The following is a 19,428-nucleotide window of genomic DNA, read 5'->3' on the forward strand; positions in this document are numbered from 1 at the left end:
TAGGCCCAGCAGCTCAGACCAAAGGGTGCACAGAATTTTGGACTCGGGTAGGCCCAGCATCTCAGACTCGGGTAGGCCTAGCATCTCGGACTCGGGTAGGCCCAGCATCTCGGACTCGGGTAGGCCCAGCAACTCAGACTCGGGTAGGCCCAGCATCTCAGACTCGGGTAGGCCTAGCATCTCAGACTCGGGTAGGCCCAGCATCTCGGACTCGGGTAGGCCCAGCAACTCAGACTCAGGTAGGTGCAGCATCTCGGACTCGGGTGGGCCCAGCATTTCAGACTCGGGTAGGCCCAGCAGCTTGGACTGGGGAAGGCCTGGCAGTTCGGACTTAGGTGGGCCAGGCAAATCGGCCTCGGGTGGGCCCAGCATCTCGAACTCGGGTAGGCCCGGCAGCTTGGACTGGGGAAGGCCTGGCAGCTTGGACTCGGGTGGGTCCGACACCTCGGACCGGGGAAGGCCCGGCATCTCGGACCAGGGAAGGCCCGGCATCTCGGACGGGGGAAGGCCCGGCAGCTCGGACCGGGGAAGGCCCAGCCATTCGAACCAAAGTAGGCCCGGCAGCTCGGATTAGGGAAGGCCTGGCAGCTCGGACTCGGGTGGGCCCAGCTGCTTGGATTCAAGTGGGCCCTGCAGCTCGTACCCGGTAGTCTCAGCAGCTCAGACTCTGTTAGGTTGAGCAGCTTGGACCCGGATAGTCCCAGCAGCTTGGACTCGAGTAGGCCAGGCAGCTCAGACCAAAGTGGGCCCGGCAGCTTGGACTTGGGTAGGCCCGGCAGCTCGGACTCTGGTGGGCCCCAGCAACTTGGACCTGGGTAGTCCTAGCAGGTCAGACTTGGGTGGAACTAACAGTGCAGGCTCGTGACAGTTGCTTTGCAGGCAAGTTTGGTCTCCCTATGGCCTTTTTGCCCAGCACAGATTCACGGAGGTGGCACCAGAAGCAAAGTTGGACCCAGTACAAGACCCAGAGGCATCAGCAGTGGCTGCATCAGTGAGGTGGGCCCAAAGTGGCGTCATTACAGCGGCAGAGGTAATGGTGTTTGGGCTGGTGAGGTACCTGGTGACATTGATGGTATCTGCATTGGCAAGGCCCAGCGAGGACACATAATGGTGAGCAAGACAGTGGAGGTAAGGTAGCACCAGAGAGCGGAGACATTCGTTCTAGAGGCAGCAAAGGGGCCTTGTACTTGGCTACCAGGTCCGTGGTGGAGCACTTAAAATGAAGGACTGTAAATTTGGACACTTGCTTTATTTCTTGTGGATTTCCCCGAATTAATCGGACTGTATGGATGCTTCAAAATGGAATTGCCCAAAGAATCCAGTCGCATGAGTTGAACTTATTCAGCAGCAGTGAAGATGGAGGACTGCAAAAATAAAATGAAACTTATCCTTTGGAAAACAGCCCTTTCTTGGTGCAGATTGCCAGTAACAAAACAAAGACCTAACCCATCTCGTTCATCAGTTTTACTGAGGATTTTGCTGGCTTGACAATGTATTTATCTGTTATCAGTTCTTGGATCGCCCTCCTTGATACGGCACGGAAATAGACCCTTCGGTCCAATTTATCCATGCCGATCACCTATCCTAAATTAATCCAGTCCCAGTTGCCAACACGTGGCCCATATCCCTCTAAATCCTTCCTATTCATGTACCCAGCCTTTTAAGTGTGCTAATTGTACCGGTCTCCTCCATCTCTTCTGGTACTTTATTCCATACATGCGCCACTCTCTGCGTGAAAATGTTGTCAATTTGGTCCCTTTTAAATCTTTCCCCTCTCACCTTAAATCTTTGCCCTCTAGTGGACTCACCCATACTGGGGCAAAAAAGCTTGACTATCCAACCTATCCGAGCCCCGCATGATTTTACAAACTTCTATAAGGTCATCCTTCAGCCTCCGATGCTCCAGGGAAAATAGCCCCAGCCTATTCAACCTCTCTTATAGCTCAAATCTTCCCAGTCCCTCAAACCCACTGTATTAACTCCCTACCTATCACCTCTCCTCTCATCTGATTCTAGCCACAATCTACTACTTGCCATACCCAGAACAAGATGCCATTGCCAGATAGCCAGAATAGGCGGCTCGTCAGGTTATTTCCTGGATGAAAGAGCTGTTTAGAGAAGAGCATTTGAATAAAGTCTGTGAGAGGGTGTGTATGGGAGTGTATGAGAGAGAGTCTGCATGAGTGTATGGGTTTGTTGTGTGTGTGTGTGTGTGTGTGTGTGTGTGTGTGTGTGTGTGTGTGTGTGTGTGTGTGCGCGCGCGCGCGTGTGTAGTACAGTGGGGTTACCTGTAGTGTGACATGAACCCAAGGTCTGTTTGAGGTCATCGCCATGGGTACCTATGATTTGATCCCAAAAGCTCTGCACCAAAATTCCTTTCCTAAAATGAAACAAAAAACTGAAGGTCTGAAGCAGTTTCAGATTTAGTTTCAGGATCTCAGCAGCTCTGGCAGCATCTGTGAGCAGAAAGTATTTCACTCAATTTCCACTCAGGAGCCCTGCAGCCTTCAGCATTCAATATCGATTTCTGGAACCTTTTGAGTCGGAACACCACCTTTCATGTTCTTGATCTATCCCACAACCCAGGCCCTGTCATTGAAAAGAAATAGCAATAACAGAAATTGCTGGAGGAACTCAGCAGGTCTTGTGGCATCTGGAGAGAGAATCAAAGTTAACGCTTTGAGTCCAGTCATCCTTCTTCAGAACTGACATGACAATGGACTGTTTTCAGCAGAGCCAATCCATTTTCACCTCCTTGTTTCCTCCTCATGATCCCAATTATCAGTTTTCCTTTCCTCCAGCTCACCATTATCCGTCCTGCTGTCTGCCTGACTGTCATTCTATATCTCACTTGGCCCCATCTCAACATATTCGCTCATTCCTTTTCCTCCCTCTCAATCTTCAGTGCATATAACCACCTTTTCCTGACTACGATCAGTTCCAAAGAAGAGTCACTGAATTCGAAATGTTGATTGTCTGTCTGTGTGTGTCTCTCTCTGTCTTTTTCTCTCTCTGTACGCAAATTCTACTGAGTTCCTGCAGCATTTTCTGCTTGAGTTTCAATGTTCCTGTCCTGTTGCATTGAAGGTCACTACGGCTGCCAACGTCTTTGCTCTTGGGCCCTTCCAGAGCAGTGCTGTAAGATCTGCGGGCTACCTGCACACTGGGGCCTTGTGCTTGGTGCTCTCCTTTGGCCTAGTAGCCACTTCCAGAGAAGGACAATCACTGAATCAGTAGCTTCAGATGCTCCTTAGCCCTCACCAACTGCGGCTTCCTGGATGGCAGTGGTATGCTGCATGTCTCTCAGCCTGGCGCCACACTGGGGTTTATGGTTCAAGGATGAAAAGGGCAAGAAAAGCCTCATTTCCTCGCAAGAGGAGGAGGGCGCTGGAGAGGACGGTTCGAGGGAGTCTCTGACTGGAAAGGCTGAATCTCAGGGCAGGGTGGAGACATTCTGAGAACTCCATGAATACCTGACAGCGACAGTGTCCAACCCACTTTTCAACCATTCCTGTATGTTTTTTCTTCGGGAATTTCTCCAACCAGAGGCTGGTGAATCTTTGGAACTCATTGCTGCAGAGGGCTGTGGAGCTCAACTCACTGAGTGTATTTAAAAGAAAAATAGACAAGCTCTTGATGGGTAAGGGGAGTAGGGTTGAGAAACATTTCAGTTGTGATCGAATGGCAGAGCAGATTCGATGGGCTGAGTGGCCTAATTCTCCCCCTATATCTTAAGGTCATATATTGAATTGCAATGAAGTGTCCTCCACTTGCTCTGTGGTGGCATGTCCTCCTTTTACACATCCTCTCACACTGTTGCATCACTGGACCCTTGGTCATACCAGTAAGAAAGGGACATCCCTCCTGGCAATCATTTCATCATCCACAGTGCTCAGCGTCAGCTATTCCTGGTGTTGGAGATGGAAGAGGTTCGTAGAGAGAGATTCACCCACGTGTGTTCCATCAGGAGCATTGCAGGATGTATTGTCAATAAAGGGATGCTAGTGCACTGTTTGGTGTATCTATGCCAGGTTGACAGTGGGTAAGCTGGCTGTATTGCTGATCCACTGGCATGGTGACAGCTCACATCCTGGTGTGTGTGCTCCATCTGAAACCCGACCTGCAACTTCAGGAAATGACCAAGCTTATGATTTCCAAGTCACAGTTAAAAAGGCCTCTTCTGCAGTTTACTTGATCTGACATCTGCTTCCTGTGTTTCCATTAAAAGAATTTATGACTGTATCCCTGAATAGAATCATGTGCTATGAATGTTTGTGACTACAAAGAAATGGGCAAGGTAAGGGAAACTGTTAATGCAGTGTTAAATGGGGGAATCTGCAGTGGTTTACCCCTCCTACTAACAGAAGCTGCAGGGGTATCAAATAGAAAAGCATGGAAATTAATTTCCTTCATTGTGGGAATGTTAAACAGTGGAATGGAAACAAGACGAATATTAAACAAGCACATAAGGGTATCTTGAGTCAGCAGACTCTAGTTCTGCATTCATGTTCTAAGTATGGCTGTCAGCTCCTCTTCATATGTTTTTGAGGTTGTGTTACAACCATCAGGCATGTCTACAACATGAATAGTGATTGATATAGCTCATTTCAGCTCCACGTATGATTCGTAATTATTAAAGTTAACGCAGACTAGAAGTCAGGCTACCTTCTTAAGCAGGTTCAAGGGTAATTTGTGAGAAGTTATTCATGCCAGTTTCTTAGGGCTACAAAGATAAAGCTTTTAACAAGAAATTACAAATTAAAACACAGGATTAAAACACTTTAGAGTCATGTGGCACAGAAACAGGCCCTTCGGCTGAACTCTCCATGGTGACCAGATTTCCTAAACTAAACTAGTGCCTTTTTTCTAAAACTTTCCTAAGCATGTACTTATCTAAACGTCTTTAAAAGGTTATAATTGTACATATTGTAATCTGCCACTTCCTCTGACAGCTCATTCCAAATACGCACCATCCTCTGTGAAAAAATTGCGTCATTGCTCCCTTTTCAATCTTTCCCTTCTCACCAAAACTGCCCTCCTGTTTTGGAATCCCCTACTCTGGGAAAAGACCTTGGCCATTCACCCTATCAAACATCTTCCAATCATGTAGAAACATTTATTTGTTAAAAGGAACTATCTGGAATTAAAGCTAAGCTGCGTGAGGAACAGGGTAGCTTCGGTTCCTCAAAACCAATCATGGATGGTGGAGTCATAACTCGAAGTGGGAGGCTGTCAGGCACTGATTCTACCAGCCCACGTGCCTCTATGGATTTTGCTGCAATAAATTGTATTAATATGTGGATGGATCACTACTCATTTCCTTTTCTGGGGCACTACCAGTTGGCTGTTGGCAGCCAATCCCTCAGCCTATTATAGGGATTTGGTGAGCTGTTCGGGGGTGTCTCAAAACCTTTCAAGGACACATGTGAAAATGGTGGTTTACATTTTAGGAGCTGTATACCTGCAGTCTACCAGCACTTTGTCACCTGAGGATCTTGTCTTGCCCACCACCGAGTGAGATCCTGAGGATCAGGAAGGTTCCTGGCTGGAAGATCTGGAGCATGACCTGTCGCCCTATTTTGAACTCAGTGCGGTTGACTTTGCTGTCAAAGTACGCCTTACTTTGGACCTTTTATTTGACTGTTCTTACCAGCAGTTGCCATTTGGGCCTTCCCAAGCATCCCTTTGAGGATGTGTTTCATTCTTTTCACTATCCCACTGGACTGGCGATGGCATTCGATATGGTACCATTGTCAATGCCAAACAAGTTCATCACATCTTGCATCACTTGGGCAGTGAAATGATTATGTAAACATCTATAAGGTCACCCCTCAGCGTGTTACACTCCAAAGTAGAAAAGTCCCAGCAAACTCAAATCCTCCAGTCTCAGTCACACACTTGGAAATCAGTTATGCGCCCTCTCTGATTTAATAGCACCCTTCTGGTAGCAGGTGACCAGAATTATATGCAGTACTCCAAATATGATCTTACTAACGTCTTGCAGATAAGGCAAAGAAATATCGATGGGGAGAAAGTCCCAGTGAATAAAGCAAAATACAGCACAGGAACAGGCCCTTTAGCCCTCCTAGCCAGCACCGACACATTTTGCCTCTCCATACTAAAACTGTCTTCACTTACAGGATCCGATCCCTCTGTTCCCTTCCTATTCATGACTTTGTCCAATTGGAATGGTGCTATTGTGTCTGCTTCTGGTAGCACTCACCACCACTTCTCTTTTAAACATTCCTCTCCCCGCCGCAACCCCACACTTTGAACCTGTGTTCCCTAATAATAGATTCCCTCCACCCTGGGAAAAAGCCTCATACTTTCCACTCTATCCATACCATTCAGAATCTTATAAACTTCTATCAGGTCACAACACCACCACCCCCTTCAACTTCTGGAGTGAAAACAAGCCAAGTCTACCAAACTTCCTTCATAGCTAAAATTTCCCATACTAGGCAACATCCTGGTAAACCTTTTCTTTACCCTCTCCAAAGCATCCACATCCATCTGGTAGTGTTGTGACCAGAACAGTACACAATATTCCAAACCTAGATGAAGTAAAATTAGATAAATTTGCCTATCCTTATACTCAGTGCTCCTATCAAAGAAGGCAAGCATACCAAATGCCTTTTTTACCACCTTATCCAACTGCACTGCCACCTTTAGAGATCTGTGGACCTATATACCCAGTTTCCTCTGCATTTCAATACTCCTAAGCGTTCTGCTATTCATTGTATAATTTCCACCTCTACTTGACCTTCGAAAATGCATCACCTCACATTTGTCCAGATTAAATTCCATCTGGTATTTTTCTGCCCATCCCTCCAACTGATCTATATCCTGCTGACAATCCTCCCCACTAGCCGCAATTCCACCAACTTGCTAATTAGACCAGCTATGTTTTGCTCCAAATCATTTATGTAGACCATGAGCAGCAGAGGTCCCAGCACTGATTACTGTGGAACACTACAAGTCACAACCCTCCATTCCGAAAAGCGTCCTTCTTCACATATGACTAAGATGTGGAGGTACCAGTGTTGGACTGGGGTGGGCAAAGTTAAAAGTCACACAGCACCAGGTTATGGTGCAACAAGCTTTCAGAGCGCTGCTTCTTCACCAGATAGTCACCTGGCAAAGGAAGCAGGCTCCAAAAGCTAATACTTGCAAATAACCCTGTTGGACTATAACTTGATATTGTGTAATTTTTAATATTGTCCTCCTATGAAGCCAGTTCCATTTCTATCTTGCCAGCTCACTTCTGATACTATGTGACTTCTGAAGCAGTCTGCTATGAACTACCTTGCGGAGGGCTTGACAAATCTATGAGGAGAAAGTGAGGTCTGCAGATGCTGGAGATCAGAGCTGAAAATGTGTTGCTGGAAAAGCAACTTCTTTCCTGAAGAAGGGCTTATGCCCGAACGTCGAATTTCCTGTTCCTTGGATGCTGCCTGACCTGCTGCGCTTTTCCAGCAATACATTTTCAGCTGAAATCTATGTAGACCACATCAAATGCTTTTCCCTCATCATAGAACATAGAACATTACAGCACAGTACAGGCCCTTCAGCCCTTAATGTTGTGTCGAGCTATTAAACCAATATAAAGCCCATCTAACCACCACTATTCCAATATCATCGGTACATTTATCCAATGACCATTTAAGTGCCTTTAATGTTGACGAGTCCACTCCTGTTGCAGGCAGGGCATTTCATGCCCTTACTACTCTCTGAGTAAAGAACCTACCTCTGACATCTGTCCTATATCTATCACCCCTCAATTTAAAGCTATGTCCCCTCGTGATGAGATGATAATGTCTCTCTGGTCCACTTGCCTTTAGTGGTCGGTGCTCTGAGTATATGAATTGGGATGTCATATTACAACCGCACAGAGCATTTTCAAAATACTTTTAGAATACTGCGTCCAATTCTGTTCTCCCTGCTATAGGAAAGATGCTCATCAATCATCTTTGTTGTCAACTCAACTACCTCCCTCACACAAAACCATGCTATCATGCATAAGTCCATTGTCTTCAAACTGTGTACAGAGCTTATCCCTGAGAATCTTTTCCAGTAATTTCCCTACCACTGACATGAGGCTCACAGGCCTGTTGTTCCCTGGATTATCCCTGCTACCCTTCTTAAACAATGGGACAACATTGGCTATTCTGGTTAATGTCATCAAGCTGGAGGCTGAAAGAACACTGCAAACCATGCATTTATCAGGAAGCGGAGAAGTCTGACGTTTTGGGTATAACCCTTCTTCAGGAATGGAGGTTGGGATGGGGGAGCTGCAGATAAAGGGTTGTGCAAGGGTTGTGGGGAAGGAGAGGGGTAGAGTGGTGAGGTGGTGATAGGTGAGCACCAGTGGCTCTATAGGAGGATTGAATCCGGTTGGTAGCTGGAAGGAAGGGTCAGTAGGAAGGAGGGAACACAGGAGGTCGGGCTCGAAAGTGATTGGGGGGGTGGTGGGGAGGACCTAAGTGGGTAGGATTTTTAAAAATTGGAGATCTAAATGTTGGGTTTACAGGGTACAGCCCAGAGGACTCAACATTGAGTTCTCCAATTTCAAATAATCCCCCCCTCCCCATTTTCCAGCCCTGCCTCCTCACCTCTCCTTCTAGCTACCAACTGGATTCATTCCTCCTTTCATCTCACCGGTATTCATCTATCCCCACTCTGCCCCTGTCCCCACCCATAACCCTGCCCTTTGTCTGCAGCTCTCCCCTATCCCCACCTCCATTCCTGAAGACGGCTTACACCTAACATGTTGGAATTCTCCACCTCCTGTTGCTGCGCTTTTCCAGGTTCCTGCTTGTTTACTTGGGATTCCCAGCACCTGCTGTTTTTGTTTGAATCTATTCAAGTTAATTGCAAAGTAAAGGCACACTATGACATAACTTGGGCCCTGTCACTTCTCAGACTGAGAGAATTGTAAAAACTGTTTTAGCTCTAGCCCCAGGTGGGATTTGAACCCACGACCTCTGGCCCTAAAAGCCAGTGCCTTATCCTTTAGGCCACTGAAGGTCAATGCTGTGTTGATGGGCTCATTATTTGATTTCCTTAATTGCTGATGAGGTTAGCTCCAGGTGGCTCCTGTAGTTGGATACTGGATCAGTGGTGCTGGAAGAGCACAGCAGTTCAGTCCTGTAGTTGGATAGCTGTTTTTCTTTTGGAATAGCAGATCACACGGGTGTGGACAAAAGAGAGAGAGTGTAAGGAGATTCCTGGTTTGTGGCTCTGTAACTTTGGCAGTTTTGTCGCTGCTCAGTTACTTTATACTTTTAGACCACTAGCTTTTTATACACTTTATTTTTTCTAATCCATCTGTTCAGACATGTTGTCGCACACCTCTGGGACAGGTGGGACTTGAATCTAGGACTTCCAGGTCAGAGTTTGGGCACTACCATAATATTACCGAATCATGCCACGGACCCAGTCTAACAGCCAAGTCCTTTAGGATCCGACCAGCTCGACAGTAGTACTGCTGCTGAGTCACTCTTTTTGGTGGGCATTGAAATGCCCCATCCGGTGTGCATTTTGTGCTCTGGTCACCCTCAGTGCTAAGTTTTGTTCAATGCAGAGGAGTACTGATTCATCAGCCGAGGGAGGATGGCACATAGTAAAAAATAGGAGGTTTCCTTGCCCATGTTTGACCTGAAGCCATGAGATAGCATGGGGTGCAGAGTCAAAAGAGGAAAATTTGCAGGCCAACTCCCTCCTCACTGTATCCCACTGTGCAGTCACTTCTGCTGGGTCTGTCTTGCCAGTGGGACAGGACGCATCAAGGATATGGCTGTGTCAAGCTGTTGCTTGACCAGTCTGTGTGACAGCTTTCCTAATTTTGGCACTAGCCCCCCAGATGTTAGTAAGGGGGATTTTGCAGAGTAGACTGAGCAGTTTTCTACCTTTGTCTTTTCCAGTGACGTCATGTGGTCTGTCTGGTTTCATTTCAATGTTGAAACTTGGTAGCCATTGAAATAATCCACTAGGAGAAAGTGAGGACTGCAGATGCTGGAGATCAGAGTCGAAGAGAGTGCTGCTGGAAAAGCACAACCGATCAGGCAGCATCCAACCACAGACAGGAGGTGGAAGACCTGGAAAAATGGTGCACTGAGAACAACCTAGCTCTCATTGCTGGCAAAACCAAGGATCTTATTATTAACTTTCGACAGGATATTACTCATGTCCTCCTATACATTAGCAGCACAGAGGTGGAACGAGTGGAAAGTGTCAAGCTCCTGGGAATGGTCATCAACAACAAGCTTTCTTGGATTCTTCATGTCTCTCCTTCCGCAGACAGTTAAGAAAATTTGGTCTGATGGCGAATATCCTTGCCAACATTTATAAGTGTGCCATCGAGAGCATTCTGTCTGGTTGTATCACTACCTGGTATGGCAACTGTACCATTCAAGATTGGAGACGGTTACAGAGAATGATGAACTCGGCTTGGACAATCACAAAGGCCAACCTCCCATCTCTCGAATCCATCTTCCAGGCTGCTGTCAAGGAAAGGCTGCCAGCATTCTCAAAGATCCATCCCATCCTGGCAACAACCTCTACCATCGGGGAGAAGGTCCAGAAGCCTGAACACACGCACCAGCCGATTTCGAAACAGTTTCTACCCTACTGTTGTTAGAATACTGAATGGACTCACAAACTCTTAACATTCGCCTGTACCACTGTTTTGGTTTTTGCCACTGTTTTCCCATTATCTACTTATCTATGCTATTTAACTCTGTGACCTGCCTGTAATGCTTGCAACACTATGCCTTGTTACACGTGACAATCGATTCAATTCAATTCAATTCAGTCCGAGGAGTTGACATTTTGGACACAAACCTTCATCAGGAATGATAAAGAGCTTATGCTCCTCGGATGCTGCCTGACCGACTGTGCTTTTCCAGCACCATACTCTTCAACTCGAGCCATTCATATGAACTGAGTGGCTTGCTCAGCCATTTCAGAGGGCAGTTCAGAGTCGCCCACATTGCTGTGTGTCTGGAGTCACATGCAGGCCAGACCTGCTGAGGGTGACAGATTTCCTTCTCTGAAGTACATAAGTAAACCAGATGGGATGGGTTTTTCCAACAATTAACAATGATTTCACAATCATCAGTCAGATCTTAATTCCAGATATTTTTATCAAATTTAATTTGATTAGTTTTAATAAACTTCGAGCCTGAGTCCCCAGACCATTAGCTGAGTTTCTGGATTAATCATCTAGTGATAATACAACTGGGCCATTGCCTTGGGGAAAACAATGACTGCAGATGCTGGAAACTGGAAATTCTGGAGTAGAGTGGTGCTGGAAAAGCACAACAGTTCAGGCAACATCCGAGGAGCAGGAAAATCCGACATTTCGGGCAAAAGCCCTTCTTCAGGAATACAGGCAGAGTGCCTGAAGGGTGGAGAGATAAATGAGAGGAGGGTGGGGGTGGGGAGAAAGTAGCATAGTGTACAATAGGTGAGTGGGAGTGGGCATAAAGGTGATAGGTCAGGGAGGAGGGTGGGGGAAGGTACAAAGGGTTTAATGGGTGGATGGGGGTGGGGTGAAGGTGATAGGTCAGAGAGGAAGGTGGAAGGAATAGGTGGAAAAGAAGATAGGCCAGTAGGACAGGTCATGGGGACAGTGCTGAGCTGGAAGTTTGGAACTGGGGTGAGGTGGGGGAAGGGGAAATGGAGGACACAGAGGTCCTGGGCCTCCTTCACCACCGATCCCTCACCACCCGACGCCTGGAGGAAGTACGCCTCATCTTCCGCCTCGGAACACTTCAACCCCAGGGCATCAATGTGGACTTCAGCAGTTTTCTCATTTCCCCTTCCCCCACCTCACTCCAGTTCCAAACTCCCATGACTTGTCCTACCGGCCTATCTTCTTTTCCATCTATTCACTCCACCTTTCTCCCTGACCTATCACCTTCATCCCCACCCCCACTTACCTATTGTACTCTATGCTACTTTCTCCCTGCCCCCACCCTCCTCTCATTTATCTCTCCACCCTTCAGGCACTCTGCCTGTATTCCTGATGAAGGGCTTTTGCCCGAAACTTCGGATTTTCCTGCTCCTTGGATGCTGCCTGAACTGCTGGGCCATTGCCTTCCCTGTTGAAGTGGGTTCAGGATTCGAAAGCATTCAAAAATCAAATTGACCAATCTGCAGAACAAACAGAAGTAGAACTTTAGTTTTGATGCAGAGGCATCTTGTTTTTTTCTAGACGTGGCTTTTATAGTTCTTTAATTCTTCATAAAAACCAAGTGCGCTGAGACTCAATGCTAAGTAGAAGTGATGTCTGTTACAGTTGCATTGACAATGGTGTGTTATTTGTGACTTGTTGGTGACCTGAACTGTGGAGTTTCTGTTTAAATGCAACATTAAACCCAAGCTGACCTGCTTTTTCTGTCAGCTTTGAAAATCCAAGGCCTGTAAAAAGAGAAGAGGTAATATTTATCCCTCAACAAATGCCAAAACCAGATTATCTAGTTTGTACAAGTTTGCAAATTAATATTCAAACAGTTCCTATTGAACCAAGGTCATTTTTCATGTTCTTTCGTGGGAAGCAATTGTTGCTGACAAAGACACTTTGTTGTCTACACCTCATTACCACTGAGAAGGTAACGATGGGCTACCAATTTGAACTGCTGCAGTCCATTTATAAATCGTAACTAATTGTTAGAAGGAGGGTTCTGTGATTTTGATCTAGCAACAGGGAGAGAATGGGTGTAACGATTTAGATTAGATTCCCTGCAGTGTGGAAACAGTCCACCCCTACCCTCCGAAGAGTACCCCACCCCAACCAATGTACCTAACACTATGGGCAATTCACCTGGCCCACACATCTTTAGACCGTGGGAGGAAACCCATGCAGACACAGGGAGAACGCACAAACTCCACACAGACAGTCACCTGAGGATAGAATTGAACCTGGGGCCCTACTGTTGTGAGGCAGTAGTGCTAACTACTGAGCCATTGTGTCAATCAGTAATGGTTTCAGTGGATTCTTAATTCCAGATTTCTCTTTTTTAAATTAAATTCAGATTCCCGCATCTACTGTGGTAGGATTTGAATCAAGGTCTCCAGAGGCTTAGCTGAGTTTCTGGAGTAATAGGCCAGAAATAACACGACTAAACCATGGTGAAATTCCAAGTTTGATTGCCAGAGCAGTAGGCTGGGCCTTTAGAATGCTTGTGTAATGATGTGATGGCAAATGACTTGGCTCAGGTCTCCTCCAATGTGTTTAAAACATTTTGGCACATCCTGACTTTGTTGCATTTGGTCATTAAGTGAGATGTCTTCTGTTGGTGCTTTTTTTCCAGATCCTCTGTCTCAGCCCACCGTCTTCTGTAATGGCAGCTTGGAGAAGCCCCCACTTATGTTGGTCTGTGCAGTGGAGAGAGGGAGAGCCTACACTGTTCACTGGAGCAGAGGAGAGTTCATGCTCCCACACAACGAGCGTTATCGGCTATCAGAAGACAACAGAACCTTAATCATTCAGAGCGTTCAGGAATCAGATTCTGGCAATTATACCTGCACTGTTGAAAACCCCGTCAGTCAAAGCAAGAATACCTGCTGGTTGTTCTTCGAGAGTAAGTTTGTCAGCATTACGTTGAATTTGCAGAACTTAGGTAGAAGAGGCTATTTGGCCAAGTATGACTGTGTTGGTGTTTCAGTTCCACCTCTTCATCTACCCTGAGTGTTACGCATGCTCACTTTAATGCACCTGTACTATTCACCTAGTCATCCAATTGGATTGTAGTTTCATAATCGAACCTCTGTCTCGGTAGTGTTGCAAGCACTTTTTGGGTAAAGGTCCCCAGCATAAGATTCCAAGGGGAACATAGTGGATAAACACTGACACATCTTTCACCAAGGATGCTTTCTTTTATTCCAAACCATGCCCACAGTCTCAGTTATAATTCATAGAAGATGGTTCATTTTACCTCATATGACCTAATAACTAAAACTTTCACCATCTTATAAATCCCTGTCTTTATACACACACAGAATAGGAAGAATATATTATCTGGGGAGGTACAAAAAACTGGAGAGTCAGTTCAGTAAACTTCACTCCCCAATTCTCATGTTGAGATGATCCAACTTCACCTCGCTCAGCCTTTGGTATTCTTTCTTGGAATATTCCATGGTGTTTTTTAAGTACTGATTCGCTTATCAGTTCAAAATTCACAGCTCACTACTACAGGAAATGTAACTGGTTTCCTTCAAGTTAAAATTGAGTGTTTTCACTACAAAGCACAGGCAGCTTCTACTGGGGAAAACAGTAGCACACTCTTCTCTATATTCTCCTCTCTCTTCCCCACTCTCTGCCGGTGTCTCTGTCACTTCTTTCCAATTCCCACCTGCCTTTTTAGCTGAGAACCATTCGGCTTTCCTTGTAGACAACTCCTCAGCTCTGATCATTGGCATATTTCATTAACTCATAGACACAAAAAACAGAGTTCACAATCGGCATAGAAATTCTTGCTGTGCTTTTGTGCAGCTATCCTGATAAATTTCCATTTTTCAAAACAGTTCTTTCTCCTTACAGTCCACATGTTTTAAAGGGACAGAAATAAAAATAATACTGCTCATACCCCTTGGACTGTGGAGCCAATTTGACAAGTCTGCCAACATGAATATTTACAGGTATTTGCTCTCTGAATTCTACAAATCTGCATATTTCTCAACACTCCTGATTTGGAAGATTCACTATCCTTCCACTGAGGTAACTATTCTCTGAACTGTCTTGTATCTTTCTGGTTTGGAGAAACTAAAATATATTCTAAAGTGACAACTGGTCTCTGATGAACAGAGCTGGAAAAATTCCTACTTTGGACTGAAAATTAAGGAACATTCACTCATCTTAGCTTACTTTTAAGTTAAAAAAATCTAATGGTCCTGCATGTTTACCTATTGCACGTTAAATACCACTGTGCATAAATATTCTTCTATTGATGCAATGGATGCTTTCCATCACCTGTTTTCTGATACATATTGTATTAAGTGACTGTTCCAGAAGGACTCTCTGACCTTGTCTTCTTTGAAAAAAGCCCTTTGTGAAAACAACCAACACTTATATGCCATTATTTTGAAATCAAACCCCAAAATGATAAATATATATAAATTACACTATTTTCATCATGATGTATTGATCTGTATTTTGTGTTGAAGAGTGGAACATGAACTGACAACATTCTGATTTAGGGTGAGAGAGTTACCCTTGGAGCCTCAGCTGACATTTCAGTGAGCTTGGAGATTGTATAGTCAGATAGAAGGAGCTCCTTCATCATCTTCAAATGTTTGCCATTGGTTATTTATCCACTAAATTGAGTTAAATTATAAAGGACTAAATATGTTTTCCTCTGGCAAGAGTTAGTTAAAGACCAATCGTTTCCTTTCCTTTTAGGTCAGCAATCCAGAACTCGATTTGGGTTAATTCTGGCTGGTATTCTGTGTTTGACAGTAGTTGTGCTGATCACTGTTCTTGTGCGGTGAGTATTCAGAATATAGATTTGCCAACAATACCAACTTGTAGAGGAAGTGACAAACCTTTACAAACCAAGAGGTTTAGCATAAAAATCATGAGGATTTAGTGTAAACCAGTGAAGTTTAACAATTATAAACATTATTGATTTATTTAATCTCCACAGATAAGGTCACTTTGTAATGGTATTACTGCATCTGAAAGCAGATTTGGAAAAGTCTGTTTCAAAGTCCTACCTGTTAATCAGCATATTAGTGAAGAATCTATTCTGCCATCACAGTTATATAATATGATACTCTAAAAAAAAAGGTGTACACTGTTTTTTTTGGTGTGGTGGTATATTACTGTTTACTCATGAAGTCCAAGTTACCGTACCTACATGCACTGTTAGATTACCTCTAACTCCAAACTACAACATAATGATGATAGAAGGTCTAACATTATTTCTATCACCAGGAATCTCTCCCTTTCCCACTACCAGCCATTCCCATATATTAGAAGATTTTACAGGTTTATACTCGGCTGCATTATGAATACACTTCCCTTGGGATGGTACACAATAAAACCCCTAGCGTTTAGTTTAGAAATACGGTCATTTACTACTGCACCATGAGATCACCCTGGCAGTTTTTTACAGCTATTCAACTAGGTGCAGTCCTTTGTCCTTTCCATAAAGCCCGTCATTTATTTAATTCTTCAGGTATTTATTCAATTCCCTTTGATTGTTACTGTTGCATTGTTTCCCATCACAGGTTCATGAACACAACTAACTAGCATGTGAACTCCATCATTTGTTATCAATTTAGAAAGTTTTGTTTGTTAAGTAGCAGATTAGGTACAGTGAGTGAGACAGAGAAATGTGATTCTTGACAGATGGGAACTATTTACTCAACATAGAAGTGGAGACAGTGCTATTGGAATGGTGGAATGCTTATCCCTGATGATTCACAGTCTTTGGCTGTTTTTGGTACTAACAGTCTTCCTTGCGCTGTTGTTGGAACCTCCTGGTCCTCTCCCAAGATGATGGTGCCTCGTGTCTGGATCCTCACTGTCCCTCTCCCCACCTACCTCTGGTGGTAGCCCTTATTTTGGGGGCTGGCATGTATACTGTGTCAATCATCTGTCCAAATCCTTTCAGCCAATGACCGCGGGGATTTACTTCTGACGCAGGATCACCATTGTCCCCTTATCCATCTCCATTTGAAGATTAAGTTATCAGTCAACTGGTCAGGATCAATTAGCTCAAATGTTTGAATGGCCAGTGAAGGACTTACACCCAACTCTCCTGCTCCTCGGATGCTGCCTGAACTGCTGTGATTTTCCAGCGCCACGTTCTGACTCTCCAGCATCTGCAATCCTCACTTTCTCCTGGATGGCTGATTTGCCACACAGAGTGATGCTAACAGTGTGGGTTCAATTCTCATGCTGGCTGAGGTTACCATGAAAGGTTCTCCATCTTCACATCCCCTCTTTCTTAGGACATGGTACCTTCAGCTTAAAATGCCACCAATTGTCTCTCTGTATGATCTGGTAAAACTTTTGCCACTTTACCTTTAGTTGTTATTCTTTCAAAGACTAGATGTCCTATTTTCCTAAAGATTTATTGTTAAGGGGATAACATGATGCCTGATAAATCTTTGGCATCAGCCTAACAGAATTTTGTGTTTTTGGTGATTCCTATGATTTTTCCTTTGTTTTCATCTGATAGAAATAATTTATATTTCTATAAGGCTATTTGTTGTTGCAATACTCATGCTACACAGGAAGTTGTGCGGAATATGGAATGTTCCGAAATATGGAATATTAAAAGAATTCAGTTTTAAAGAGCATTGCAATTCAACAGCCCCTGCTGTTGGCTCCTCACATCCTGACTCTTCCTAACTTATTTATTCCTAAGATCCAAGTTCAGTTCCCTGTTTTCTTTATAATGCATTAAAGCTACGAGAATGGATTACATCAAAATCAGAGTGGCTATGACACATAAAACCATCATTCTCAATCCAAAAGGGTCTGACTACGTTAAATACCATGTAATACCAAGTGTATATTCTTAGCTTTGGGGGTTCCTTCTTAATTTTTCTTTGTACAACCAGATCATTTTAAGCAGCTTTTTTTTCCTGAGGCACTGCTCCTATTTCGGATTGACTTGAGGTTTAGCGACATGGGTTAATTGAATGGCCAGTTTGAGGAATGCAATAAAATGCCTCATTCTGCATGGAGACAGTTATTTTCAGTTTTGTGATGTTTCATAAGGACGCAGGAACCAGGAAGTGACTTCTTGATATAGTTGCCTCACTGCTTTAGGAGCCTAAGTACGTTTCCCAATGGGACAAATATCCTCCCTGTATTTAATTGTCCTGGCATTAGTTGTATTGCACTATGTTCGTATCTGGAGTTATATTTACATTGCATTTTATTCTCCCCAATTTCTGAACATTCATTTTGGCAGTCAAGGGTAAACCCTCAGGCTGGGCTGTTTGGATTTCTAACAGCATAGATAAACCCCTCGACTTTCCGAACAACATTCTGTACTTGGGCGGTGCCATGTCTGATTCCGGTTTGTCAGGATTGGAGAAGGCATTGCATATGATGATTGGACTTCCTGGATTGTAATCCCAATGGATTCCAATGTGGATACTTCCCATTTGTTGTCATCTTGGACGAGGGTTACCATCAGGCCACCGGGGCTGTAGAAAGCGCAAGATCATGCATTCCTTCTGCTAGATAGGGCAGTCTGTGCTGTGTAACTGTGTTTAGTTTTGTATAACTAGTGAGCCATTCATAAATTATATTGTAATTTATAAAGGATGAAATCTGATTGTCCTTTGTGTCCCTACATCCAGCCAAGATTTGGACAAATGTGTAGCTGCAATAAATGGAGCCGGCAATAGTTTTCGATATGTTTTCTTTCTGCCCCTCCTTTATCCTGAACACTGATGCTCCCTCAATCTGATGGAATGATCCCAGCTATAGAGTTATACAGTCATAGAGGTGAACAGTACAGAAATCCTCAGATTTTATTGTGCTGTTGGGGACTTTCTATATCCACCCAATTTCTGTCAGCATTTTCTGCTGCTCCAATTCAACCTCCCGGGCTGCCTTTCCTTTCTCTCCTTTCCTTTTGCCAGGTCTGCTATACTTAGTTTTCATTTTCATTCCAGCGTCCCCAGCTGTCCTACACTAGACTGCTGGCCAGGAATTCACTCACACTTTCCAGTTGGCCGTAATGTTTCAGATATTTGGATGGCCACAGTTCCAGAGGAACGGAATGCTCCCAATGTGGTTGTTTTTATCAAACCCGATGACCTCTGCACCCCATCTGATACAATGTATCAATTCATTAGGAGCTATTTCAGGATATAATATCAACTTTGCAAAGTTGGAGGCTGTGCCTTTGGGGGACCTTAAGGAAGTGCCAGAGGTTGAAGGTGGCCCTAGTTTTTCCTTTAAGTGGTCATGGGCGGGTTTCTGATTTCTGGGTATTTTTTATTACCCCCATGTTTGATCGGTTATTTTGGACTTAACTTTGTTCACCTGCTCGACAATATTAGGCAGGATCTCTCCAGAGATGGGAGGCTCTTCCAATTTTGGTTTCGGGCCAAGTAGCACGGTGGCACAGTGGTTAGCACTGCTGCCTCACAGCGCCTGAGACCCGGGTTCAATTCCCGACTCAGGCGACTGTGTGGAGTTTGCACGTTCTCCCCGTGTCTGCGTGGGTTTCCTCCAGGTGCTCCGGTTTCCTCCCACAGTCCAAAGATGTGCGGGTCAGGTGAGTTAGCCATGCTAAATTGCCTCTAGTGTTAGGTAAGGGGTATGGGTGGGTTGCGCTTCGGCGGGTCGGTGTGGACTTGTTGGGCCAAAGGGCCTGTTTCCACACTGTAAGTAATCTAATCTAATCTAGCCCTTATTAAGATGAGGGCTTCCTTCATAAGATCCTTCCTCGTTTG

The 19,428-nt window shown here is 44.7% G+C and overlaps 1 protein-coding gene across 2 annotated transcripts in view; it reads left to right on the plus strand.

Annotated features, from left to right (window-relative positions):
- The window catches only part of LOC132832882 (carcinoembryonic antigen-related cell adhesion molecule 1-like), a 69,886-nt gene that overhangs the window by 18,737 nt on the left and 31,721 nt on the right, over window positions 1-19,428 (plus strand). For both annotated transcript variants that reach the window (XM_060851084.1, XM_060851085.1), the window contains exons 3-4: window positions 13,317-13,586; window positions 15,404-15,488. In XM_060851084.1, coding sequence (XP_060707067.1) covers window positions 13,317-13,586; window positions 15,404-15,488 — 355 coding nt within the window. The remainder of the gene's footprint in view (window positions 1-13,316; window positions 13,587-15,403; window positions 15,489-19,428) is intronic.

Source organism: Hemiscyllium ocellatum, chromosome 35 (genome assembly GCF_020745735.1).
Source record: "Hemiscyllium ocellatum isolate sHemOce1 chromosome 35, sHemOce1.pat.X.cur, whole genome shotgun sequence".
NCBI classification, from domain to species: domain Eukaryota; kingdom Metazoa; phylum Chordata; class Chondrichthyes; order Orectolobiformes; family Hemiscylliidae; genus Hemiscyllium; species Hemiscyllium ocellatum.